We start from the raw sequence: 12,971 nt of genomic DNA on the forward strand, positions 1-12,971 counted from the left end.
AGAAAAAGGGTTACTATTTCAGTGAAAGTTAAACATTACATCAATTATACACTTGTGCAACAAGTAACAGTTGTCTTTACCTTAGGGAGCACTGGCTGCATAAATTACTTCTGACTACTCTCTCTAATTGCCACTCAGAATTTATACATGGAAATGCCAGATAAGTGCTAAAGGAATAGTGCCCAGTAGTAGCGTATTAAAAAAGTGGAGATACTCTGGGAAGAAAATAACCTTGACAACTATGGTTTTATGTTTGTCTGAAACTGACACATATTGCCCTCTTCTTCACTATTTGCAGTAAGGTTCTAAAAATAGTTGGCAGAAAACTCTAAAGAACTTATCCCCCTTCAGCTTTATGAAATATCAACAGCCTTCCAAAGATACTTATCTGGATTATTCAGCCTTAAATCCTCCTGAATACACAATACTTGTCTCCCCTTGGCTGCAGAGTTCTAAACACTTAACAATTAAATGGGTGGATACCTTATGTAGTATGTTTTCCCTCCTCTTTTCAGCTTTCTATTTTGTTCAACAGCAAGTTATGGCCACTGAAGATTTTCTTTTCATGTTAATTTAAGGTGGATTATTATTCCGACCCATATTAGAGCCTCCTGACTACCACACAGATGCCTGAATCAAATAGCAAAACATCTTGTATAGTTTCCTAAGGGGAGTCACCTTCACTGGATTCAAGGTTCACTGTGTTTGAAATATTTTTTACTCTAAGGCTGAGTGAGTAGAAATTATTTTATTGTAAGTGTGAGTATGTATAAATGAGTGAGAGTGTGCACATCTCAAGCTAATAGTTAGTTCAGAGACCAGCAGCCTAAAATTAATTATTTGAGATTTTTGATGGATCTATGCTGGGGAGCAATATAAAATAAGACCAAGCAGAGTTTCATGCAGCCACTGTCGCAAAATATTAGGACTTTTGAACAGTGGTGGGAATCTTTTGCTGTGGAACGGAAGCAGCTTGTAAATCCAACAGAGCTGAAATTTCAGATTAATAGAGTATTTATCATGTTTGGCTTTAGGTGATGTGGTACATTAATTCACCAGCCTTTCACCTCCAGAAAGCAGAATCTAAATCCAAATTAAATCACAAATTACAATGAATTCGGTGGTCAGCACAAACAGCAGTTGTTCAAGGTGGGTCCAGGGACCATCTTTTTGCTATGTCATTATACAGTGCCTAGCACAAGGGAACCCTAATCCATGACAGGCTCCTAGTTGATATCGCAATACAAATAAATAAATAGTAATAATTACAATTGAGAGTAACACCATAACAAGGGTGTAACCGGTAAAGTTGGAGGTATTTGAGCAGAGCTATGAGGAAGCTCACACAACACTACCAAGCCAGTGCGTTCACATTAGCTCAAAATTTGTTCGTAATTTTTGGAGTTAAGAACGGGTGACAATGGCAAGTCTGTCACCTCGTACTGATCCCAAAGTTCAATTGGTTACAGTAGTTAAAAACTGAAAAATCTGATTTTGAATATTTCCCCCCCACAAAACAACCCTTGTTTTTTTAAAACAAAGCCTACTTTATAATTGTTTTCCCTGTCAGCATGGGTTATTCAGAACTGTAAAGGGTCCTCTGTCGGGCGAGGGGTCACTCTTCGCCCTCCGGGCGCCTGGGGACCAGGTCGCCTCACTATATCCGAGTAGTACAGTCGGGGAATCTACAAAGCCCAAGCCCTGGCTCAGGGCGGGGCAGCAAAAACAGGTACAGGGCTCAGACCCTCAGGCAGGGCTGAGCAGCAGTTCAGGTTTAAAGGCCTCCTCAGGCCATGGGGAGGGGGGAATCTGCCACCCCTAGAAGGGTGGCAGGGGGGGATGCAGGCCCTCCCACTCCACTGCATCCCAGCCCGGGGCCCTAGCAGCGGCAGAAACTCGCTGCTGTCAGTGGGGATCCAGGCCGCAACACACTGACATCGGTTCTGGCAGCGCTGCAGCCAGACTGGGGTCGGCTGCCCCCGGGCTACTTCCACTTTCCCCCTCCTCGGGTACCTAAGTCGTCGTGGTCTCAGCAGGGGGGTCAACCACCATCGGCTTCTCAGGGTACGTGTGCACGAGTGGGCTCGGCGGGTCCTCGGGGTTGGCGGCCACCGTCAGGCTTGGCCAGTCCTCCTCCGGGTAGCGGGAGCGGGGCAGGCTCGGCCAGCCCTCCTCCGGGTAGCGAGCGAGGGGGAGGCTGGGTCGGCCGCTGCCTTCTGCGGCCTCCCCAGCGGGAGCTCAGTTGTGGACGTCTGGCCTTGCTGAGGGCTGGCTCCTTACTGAGCCCGGAGGGCCCGCCTCTGTACTTCCGGGTCGGCGCTTGACCCTTTGTGGGGTGGGCCCAGAGCCCCGTAGCTCCGCCCAGTCCGGCCTCCGGCTGGGCTCCTCGTCCTCCGGGGCGCCTGGAGACCACATCGCCTCACTACAAGAATATATAACTTAAGAATTTTTATTAAGTTATCTGCAAAACAGGCTAATGAACTGGGCAACTTTATTGTGATTAGCTGCAAAAAGAGTGCTGGTAAACTACGACAATTTACAAACATGTATATGAATGAGGTTTTGTTGACACAAATATTTGGTGAATAGCTGTTTTTTGTACAAACAATAGTATTCAAGTGAGTAACAGGGGTATCCACGCGCTAACAGGAGTATTCACTCTTTCCTATTTGCTATTCTTCTCTCTCCTCTTGGAAGAGTCTAAATAATCCAGTCTGGGAGCAGAAAGAATACCATATGATTTAGATGACAACTCACACACCAGGAATAGTGCAGAGTGAACAGTTCATGAACATCACACAGGCTGAAATTTGTAGTTATGGCAAATACTTGTAAACAATAAATGCATTAAGAGAAATCTGGATCAGTTTGCAACAGAGTCAAGAACAGAAGAAAAGCGTTAAAGTCGTTGCCTAATTTATTTACAATGAATAACTGGACCAGGTCTAGTTTTGATCACATCAGGTAAATTAGGAAGAAAGTTTAAGCAAATAACTTGCAATCCTAGGACAGCAGCTGGGGTAGAGTCTTAAAATTGGAGAGAGTAATTCCATTGAATTTCTTGTTACGTCTCATTCAAATAAATTACACAAACTGTAGTCTCTCTATAAAAGGTTGGAAAGGCTCACGTTTATTAAAACTGAAGCCACAGACAAATTACAGCATATAAGAAATCTTGGGTAAAACCGCAAGTCCAAGATGACATTTGGAATCTGCTGTACAGAAAATAATCCACCTGCACTTAGCTGAGTTAGTGTAGAACTGAAAGTAGAGGCAGTTACTTATTTCTACTGAGAGTTCTTTGCTTCTCAGCATGCTCCACGATTTTTTCTTCTACGTAAAGTCCTTTTCGCTTTCTCACTGCATTCATGTACTTGCGGGCCTGGTTCTCAGAGTCTGCCTTTTCCCCAAAGTGCAAATATTCCTCCTCAGTAGTTGGTACCCAGAATGGGTCACCTGAAATTATCTAAAAAGAGAAAATTGTAGAAAGAGGTACGTTAATTTTTTAAAAAGCAGATTAGAGCATTTCAGGTAAGTTTTTGTGTTCTAAATGATCATATGCTTAGAAGTGACAAATCTGAAAAAAATAAAGAAAAGTAAAGAAAAAAGTAGGTATGGCTTCCTAGGTGGCATACAATAAGCTATTCAAGCCAAATGCATTTAAGCTTCCTTAACACGTTCAATGAGTGAAGTACTCACCTTCTGTAACTTAGCTTTATGCATTTGCTCTTGGATTTTCCAAAAAAGCAGAGATTTGGCAAAACTATCATAGAAGCATTAAAATCAAACTAAAAAACTCATTCTAAGTTTCAAAATGCCACTTCTCATTTAGATTTTTGTTGGATTTGCCCTGCCTGTGATTTTACTGGCGTTCAGTTGCACTGAGAATACGCTCATTTCTAGGTCTCAGATTCCTCAATCCCTGTGCAAAACCTTAGTAAAACCAGCCGGGGTTCTTGGCAAGCCTTCCCCACTTCACCCTGGCAGAGACTGGGAGACTCTTTTTATCATATAATGATACACAGTATTCATATTCACCAGCCATTCAATGGTGGGCTACCAGGGATAGCCAAGGGTACTTCATTATAAAGACTCTCTGTGCTCTTGAGTAGCCCTACACTGGACTGAAACTGGTCCAGTATGCTTCCTTACACAGTGTAAAAATGACACGCACAACCTATGGATATTAACCACAGAAAGCAGTGTTAATGTTATGAATTTAAAAGGTACATAGGGACTGACAACATATTTTCATTTCTCATTATTAGGTCAGAACAAATGGAATGTTTCGTGTGTGAAGAAACAAGTAATATTGGATCTTATACTTTGAATTCATATATTTTTTTTACAGAAAAGAGCTGAATGGACAATTTTCACTCACAAACTGAACGAAGCAAACCACAGGCTGGGTCTGTAGGGGTCAGATTCACAAAGGGGACTTAGTGACCAACATCCAACTTTCAGGCACCACTGTCATTCACAAAACCACCACTCAGCTGCTGCATAACCCTGCAGGGATGTAAAGTCTCTACGCACCCAACTCGCCACTGCTAAAGTCCTTAAGGTGCCTCAATTTTGGTGGCTGGGTATGTGCATAGACACTTCAGTCTTGCCACTGCCCTGCAGTCTGGACACTTCAGTTTGGACACGGCCCATCTAAATCATGCCTAAGCCCCATCAGGATTCACAAACTATGTTTTCCTGCCTATCTTGTCTCTGGGTCCTGATCTGGGATGCATGCTTTGAACATATCTATACCCACCTTCTGCCCAGTACTTAGGGAACCCTCCTGGGAGATGGGAGAACCAAGTTCAAGTCTCTGCTGCATGTCAGGGAGAATGGGGATTCAAACCAAGCCTCCCATCTCCCGAGTGAATGCTCTAACCACTAGGCTCAAGGTTATAAGGGGGGCAGCCTTGTCACCACCTCTTTTTTTAAGGACTGACTCAGCTTAGGTGCCGAACTCTAGGAGAGGGTTCGCAGTTGTGAATCCTGAGTGGAGCTAGGTGTCTCCCTCTCTGAAGTTACGCACAATCTCCATTTGAGGGACAGGGCTCAGGCAGGCCACATCCTTATCCTTAGCTTTTCTTACTAGCTAACTCAAGCAGCTCTTTGTTCAGTGTGCTGGCTTTTGTGAATCCCTTTTTGGGTGCCTAACTCTCCCCATGCATTGTAGAGGGAGCTGAGGTGCAGAACTTGGAACTGCAGATTCCACTAGGCAGGCATGATGCCTAAAAGTGAGGTGTTGCGATGCCTAAGACCTCCTTATGAATCCCACTGTAGGCCTCTTATCCAAAAGCAATCTGGACTTTTTGAGAAGCCACTGGGCTCCTGAGAGAGAGAGAGAGAAAGAAACAGCCATGATAAACTGATAAAGAGAAGAGCTGACAACAATGTGTTTGTCCCAGTTATAAAAGATACTTAATTTGAGAGCTCTCAAGGTCCCAGCTGATATATCCAGATGAAAAGAAAATGTTGACTTTTATACTGGATGGTCAGAGCAATTATTGTTGAGTTCTGGGAAGTCCAAAAAGCCAAGAAATAAACACCTGATAAAATGAAGGTCTGGTAGCCTGTAGGTGCCCTTTGTTGCTGTTGGATTCTTGTACAAAGACACTTGAAACACATCTTTTACACTGACTCATTCAAGATCTTTTCTTGGAAGAGACATAACATGGGGGATGTACTCCTCAAAACAGAATAGGGCTGCTGGTTCCAATTCATTGCTTTTCTTAAGCTGAAGAACATATTTGGACAGGAGATTGGAGAAAAATTGATTTTCCTAGATTGAAGTCATGAAGAAATCCTTAATGGAAACAACATAAGATTTATCACGAATACAGCTCCCTGTTAAATTTCTATAAGGAATGCCTGCAAGAACTCTAGACTAAAGATTACAGTTAGCTCCTTCATTTACATTTGTAATACAATTTTTAACTGAATTGCTGAACTATAAGTTCAGCTAAATGTGGACAAATAAGCACGATCTTGTAATAGGTAACAGATCTTTTTCCACTGGATAGCGATGCAATTTTCTGTTAATCATGTCCTGAATACAGGTACTTAAAGATCCAGTTACATTCAAGCCCAAATACAGACAAGTATTACTCAGACTACTGTGTTTGAACTTTGAACCAACCTGAAGCAAATACTCACCAGCAACTACACACCACACCACAGAAACACTAACCCAGGAACCAATCCCTGTAACAAACCTCATTGCCTACTCTGTCCCCATATCTACTCTAGTGACACCATCAGAGGACCCAACCACATCAGCCACACCATCAGGGGCTCATTCACCTGCACATCTACTAATGTTATATATGCCATCATGTGCCAACAATGCCCCTCTGCCATGTACATTGGCCAAACCGGACAATCTCTACATAAAAAAATAAGTGAACACAAATCGGACATCAGGAATGGTAACATACAAAAGCCAGTAGGAGAACACTTCAACCTTCCTGGACATTCTATAACAGATTTAAAAGTAGCCATACTTGAACAAAAAAACTTCAGATACAGACTTCAAAGAGAAACTGCAGAACTAAAATTCATTTGCAAATTTAACACCATTAATTTGGGCTTGAATAGGGACTGGGAGTGGCTGGCTCACTACAAAAATAACTTTGCCTCTCCTGGAATTGACAGCTCCTCATCAATTATTTGGAGTGGACTACATCCGCCCTGATTGAATTGGCCCTGTCAACACTGGTTCTCCACTTGTAAGGTAACTCCCATCTCTTCATGTGTCAGTATAATAATGCCTGCCATCTGTAATTTTCACTCCATGCATCTGAAGAAGTGGGTTTTTTACCCACGAAAGTTTATGCCTAAATAAATCTGTTAATCTTTAAGGTGCCACCGGACTCCTTGTTGTTTTTGTGGATACAGACTAACACGGCTACCCCCTGATACTTGATGCAATATTGAAACTCATTTGATTTTACTACCATTAGCAGCTATCATACTAAATTAAGAAGTTATAGATGTCTAGGTTCTAAGGACTAAATTTAAGAATCCACTTTAGACTTATTCTTACTTCGTAAACTTTATCATAGGTACAAGGAATTAGTCCTAAATCATTAAGAGTGTTCATCAAATCTTAGGCTCATATAAAATGTGTAATCAAATCTGGGAAATGGTCCTTGGTGAATTGATGTTTGGGTAATTAACCAAAATTGTATGGCGCTTTAGTCCCGAGATTCAACTTTTCCTTTCCATTAGTGGACTATTATCTATGAAGGAGCCTAAAAGGAACTGGAATTAATAAGGCATTGAGGAACTTATAGTTACAATTAACAAGGTCACCTTGCAAGAATGTTAGATGCAAATACTGAATGATAAATTTGACCACTGAATGTCAGTTTATTCAGTTGATAAGTTTCAAAATCATATGTTAAGTTTCTAATAATCATCAAAGCACTTCATTAATTTCTGTTAGGGGTAATCAATACTTTTATAAAAAGACAAAGGTAATCTTGAGTCTGTTTCTTTAATTAAATCCCATGAATTACTGAGAACAGTAGTATAGGTAAATGTAGCAGCGTGGTTACCCCGCTCCGGCCCTGAAAGGTTTAAAGCCGGCCTGGAGAGGGCTGTGGCTGGAAAAGCTAGGCTGATTGGGGGAAGCAGCCACAGGTGGGGCCATGCCCCAGTTAGACCACAGCTGGCCCTATAAGAGGGCTGAGGGCCAGAGGCTGGGACACACTCTCTCTAGCTTCTCAGAGAGAGCAGGACCTGGCTGTCTGGGCAGCTGAGGAGGGTACCTAGGGTGGAGCAGTGTTGGGGAAGGGCAGAGGGAGCAGGGGAGCTCCAGCCTAGCAAAGCCTCAGGCTGTAGGCCAAGTTAAGGGCCCACAAAGGGTATTGGGGCTGCAGAGGGGTGGCCCAGGAATAGGCAGAGGCAGCTGGGTCCAACCCCCATTGCTGATGATGAGTGGTTTACAAACTGCAGTCTGCCCCAGGGAACCAGGACTAGATGATGACTGGCAGTAGCCATTGAGGCAAGGTTGGGATGGGGGTCCCCCTGGGAGGGGAGACCCAGAGTGAAGGGGTACTGCGGTGGGCAGAACCCCTGCGCAATGGGCACCAGGGTCTGGGAAGGACACGGGGCCAGTGGCAGGTGAGACACCGGCCTGCAGAGGGCGCTCCGGGCTGGAAATAGCTAATTCCCAAGACGACCAGCAGGAGACGCTGCGCCCGTGAGTTGTCGCCTCGCCACAGTAAATATCAATTGTGTTTTACACATGATTTTTCTCACCATAATCAAGGACATTATTTTAAATTATATTTGAAATACAAGGTTAGAGCTATCTTAGCACTCAAAGAGACCAGGAACTTCCAATTTTAGGCAGTTTTACCCCCAAATCTGGAATTTTTAAGTGTGTGTGTTTTGGAGGGGGCGGGGGGAAGGAGTCTTATTGTATTTATTGTACTTGACCCTGTTTTTAATTGCCATATGACATTTTAAGACAAGGAGGGCCATTTAAAACTATTTAAACTGAACTAACAAAAATTGGATAAGGAGATATTGACTTAAAATATGAAGAAAAATTCCCTAAAAGCGTAACATTTTATAAACTATTAATTTTAAACCCCAGGTTTTAGAAAGCCCAGTTTTGCTGCCATATTTGTAAATTATGAAGCTTAATGTAATTCAAAAGTAAGAAATTACATTCCACTGTAAATCATGCAGTATCTGTTTCATAATGAGATTACAGTGACTAAAGCTGAAGATGGTTATTTTGGACAAGGTGACCATAGGCTCATTCATGCAAAGCACTGAGCACACTGACCCTGAGCCATCAAAGTGCTGAAACATGTGCTTAAAATTAAGCGTGTGCATAATCCCAGTGAAATAAATGGGGCGACTCATACACAAAGTTACACCCAAACTCCCACTTCTGTTGGTGGAAACCGAGCATGCTCATGGTGGTCTGGCAGGAGACCAAGGAAAAAATCAGTGCACTATAATATACCAATATGAAAATTAGCTTCCCAACAGGACTAGATTTTTTTTTGTTTAATATGCACATTTGTGATTGACTGACCACAGGAATATCTGTGAAAATAACCTAAATCTGCACATTTCTACTGTCTCTGGCAGTGGCACGTCTGATTAACCAAGGCTCACAAGCTCACTATGCATAGCCATTCTGATATTTTGAACAAGAACTCATACACTCATAATCTATACTGAAAACACAAAGACGGTCTCTTGTTTATGCTTATAAGTATGGGAATTTGGCTGCACAAAGAACTTCCACAAAAGATTAGAATGATCCAGACTTGGGCCACTTACAAGGCATGTTGCTAATTGCTCCACTTTGCTGAAGCTTCCCCATCATAGCAGGAAGATTAAGCCAGGCATGCACACATGCATGTGAACACACAAGAAAAGCCTCAAGAAAAGCCTCCTCTGACCAAGGAAGGGATATGACAGAACACTCTATGGAGACTATTAGAAACCTCATTATACAGATCTAATTTCATTGGGAAATGTTTAGATACTGTGTTGATGGGTGCTTGAGAAAAACCCAAGACGGACACATTTTTCCATTAGAGTAGGAAGATGTTATTTCACTAACATTAACTAAAACGTTGCGGCTGGATGCCTCTTCTGTTGATGAAAGAATGGATGTTATGGACTTCACAGGCATTTCTAGCTCTCAGCAAAGTAGACTGTGTCGGAACAGGCTCCAAGAAAAAGTAACCACACTGCAGTACCAGTTAACAATAGGTTACAAAAAGGCATGGCTGGCCTGGGCATGTTAGATAATATCATGCTAAATTATAGCAAAGAAGATACAACTAGAAAGAATCTACCGGAATTCAGGAAACAAATTGTGCATTTGCCCTGAGAAGTCACCAAACCAACCACAGCAGTATGACCCTAACATAGTATGCAGAACTCTTGTGTGAGGCACAGAAAAAGAAAACTTTACATGGTCCGTTGGGAAATATCTCTGACTCAGTGGGGTGAAGGCAAGAGCACGGGAGAGAGATCATCTATCTCTTAGTCACAGTCAGCCAATGGACCGAAGCAGATGAATGTACCAGGTGGTGACCATCATGATCCATACCTTGTTCACAGAGTGCAGGCAGGCATAAGGATGAAACACTTCCCTATAATACTGCAGAGCAGTTCTCATCAGTTTGCTTCCATTGGGGAGCTGTCAGAACACTGGGCATAGATTCCATGGGAGCAGTGCTGAGTAAGTTTTTGGCTCTTGAACTACTGTTTGTATATTTGGGGGCCACACAGGAAAAAACCCACGATGTCTATGTGGCTGAAATGGAATTTTTGTCAAATCAGAACCCTAAATGATTCATTATATTCTCAATGGAACAATCCTTTTGGGATAGTCTGAGCTGCTTAAGAGAAAGCAAAGGTTGATCTTGGAGGGAAAAAAAAGACATCCACAAATATTATTTATCTTATGCTCCAAGTCATTTTCACTTAAAACTCCTTTGTAAGTTTCCAAATACTTTTTGTTGCAGTGCAAAACTTTAAAATTGAAGATAAAAGTAGAACTTATAATACATTTTAAAAACAGACATGCCAAACTATACTGCATATACATGTTAAATATGACAGTTTATTAACACTGCTTTTTGCAATGGAAATTTTTGTTATATTCCCACACAAAAACCTCTATCAAAACAGAATTAGAGTTGAGAATATACTGCCCTAAAACAATAAAACGTTACAGTTAAAAAAAAAAATCAGGAAATTCAGTTAACAATCTAACAACCTTTACTCTGCCCTGTTTTCTATGCCCATTCTCTACTTGGGGATTGAAAATGCTGACCAGAGGCCACATGAAACCTATCTTAGCCAAGCTATTCACACTGTAATTCTAATATCGTCTAAGAGACATTGCTGGGAGGCACTATATATAAAGTATGGAGAGAAATAATAAACATTGTAATTGAAAATGTAAACTTCACTTGAATTTTTTTCAATCTGTGTGATTATGGTTTTCCTGCCATTATGGAATAAATGCTTTTGACAGAATAGCAAGAAATCCAGAGGTATATTTTAAAATGCCTCTACAGTAGATGCAATTTGAATGAGTTACAGAAACAAACATTTTCTTTTCTTTACGCAACTAAGAGTTCTCATTAGTAAATATAAGCTCATTTCTACTGTAGCATGGCCCAATCACTAGATAACAATCTGGTCAATGTTCAAAGCAAGTAGTAGGGAGGACAATGGCAATCCACAGCTATGCAAATATCTCAGAGTGGAAAATGGCTACTTCTCAAAAGGGCGTATGTTATAATTAGAAGAAAAAATGTTTTTAAAGTTGATTTGCAAAGCTACTTAAAAACTGTGGCTTTTAAAAAGTATATTTTGATTGAGCATTTAGGTAATGGATAGTTAAACCATAATTTTCTTCATTACAGGTGAAGTACTTTTCTAAACGCATCAGTATAAAACTATACAATAACATGAACTAAAGCACTCTTTTGCTGCTAACAGATTTTGAGAATGGGATCTCTTAAATGCAAAGCAATCTGTTTATGATGGAAGTGTTTTTATTCTGCCATGTAATAATTATTTCACTGATCTACTTTATATAAATCTTTTGGAATTTATATTTTTTCTTTATTTAAAATTAGCCTACAGGCAAGACACTACTAAAATTCCACTATAATTAAATACATCAATGAAATACATACTGAAAATTCTGACAGAATAATGGCTAACCTCTTGTGTTCACCAACTCCCTTGCAAAAGTATAAGCCAATTGAAGGTATAAATAAAATGGTGTTTATAACAACATCAGCCAGGTGGTGATGTATTTTTAGTAGGTGAACACATTAACTCAAATACTGTAGGGTATTTTTGAGAAAAAATAATTGTAAAGCACAGAAAGATTTAACTAAACAGAATCAACAACCTTTAATACCCCATTTCCTAAACAAATCCTCAAAAGAAAGCGCACACAACTTGTTTACTATTACTATAGCAAGCTGAACACTAAAAGGAAAACAAGCTTAATTTTCTTTTAATCTAATTATCTACATGTTAACCATTCAAGGAAAAAATGTCTTTGTGACTTTAACACAGACACAACTCCTTAGAGACACAGTCTCTAATAATTAACTCCTAAAAATGTTAATTGCTATCAAGTACTACTGAGCATGAATTTTTTCTTAAATCCTACAAACAGGTATATAACATACTTATATATAAATACAGTATATAAATTGTTTAACACTGGATATTAATAAGGATTCATTCCAATTCTAATAATATTTGAATTATATTAGCCTAGTTTTGATTATGGTGCTTTATGTGTATTCCAGTAGCACTATAGGCCCCATTGTACGGGGCACTGTAGCAATGTATGGCAAGAGACATTCCCTGAGCCTTACAGGCTAATCAGACAAGACAAAAATGACCAGACACCTCCATTTCTGAGTCCATTAAGAAGACAGCGCTTATATGTTATAGTGATAGGTGCTATTTAAAAAACAAAGATAGTTCTCTCCTCCTTAGTCTCCTGAGTTGGAAGATCACTGTATGGCATCTGATGGGGGCATACCCTACAGTGTGTCAGTGACAGATATTGCTTCCGCCTTATCCACATCTGAAGCCATCTTCGAATCTTATTCAGATACAGTTAATTTGCAACTTGTATCCTCACAAACATGCACTCTCTTTCTCATACACACATGCTTTTTTCGGTTCCTCATAATTTCTCAAGCAAATTCCTTTGAAATTATTTTCCATGCTTTGTGCTGGCCCAAAGTTATTTCTGGAAAGTTTGAGCAAAGTCCATTCTATTTTTGAGTTGTGAGTGGAGGGGAAATACTTTCCCTATATGTTCTGATTGGGGTGTCTGTTTTTTGCATATCTTTTTTAAAATGGCTGAGATTAAAAACTTCAAACCTGACTTCTTTTATAGTCCTCATAGAGACTAAAACAAAAATGAAGAATCCACATTTGAAGAAAAT

General features: G+C 40.6%; 1 protein-coding gene across 2 annotated transcripts in view; it reads right to left on the reverse strand.

Annotated features, from left to right (window-relative positions):
• Positions 1-2,899: 2,899 nt before the first annotated feature.
• EFL1 (elongation factor like GTPase 1) overlaps positions 2,900-12,971 on the reverse strand; it is a 152,244-nt gene continuing 142,172 nt past the window's right edge. For both annotated transcript variants that reach the window (XM_039490942.1, XM_039490943.1), the window contains exon 20: positions 2,900-3,466. In XM_039490942.1, coding sequence (XP_039346876.1) covers positions 3,278-3,466 — 189 coding nt within the window. In that variant the 3' untranslated portion in view covers positions 2,900-3,277. The remainder of the gene's footprint in view (positions 3,467-12,971) is intronic.

The sequence above is a fragment of the Mauremys reevesii genome, linkage group 10 (assembly GCF_016161935.1).
Source record: "Mauremys reevesii isolate NIE-2019 linkage group 10, ASM1616193v1, whole genome shotgun sequence".
NCBI lineage: Eukaryota > Metazoa > Chordata > Testudines > Geoemydidae > Mauremys > Mauremys reevesii.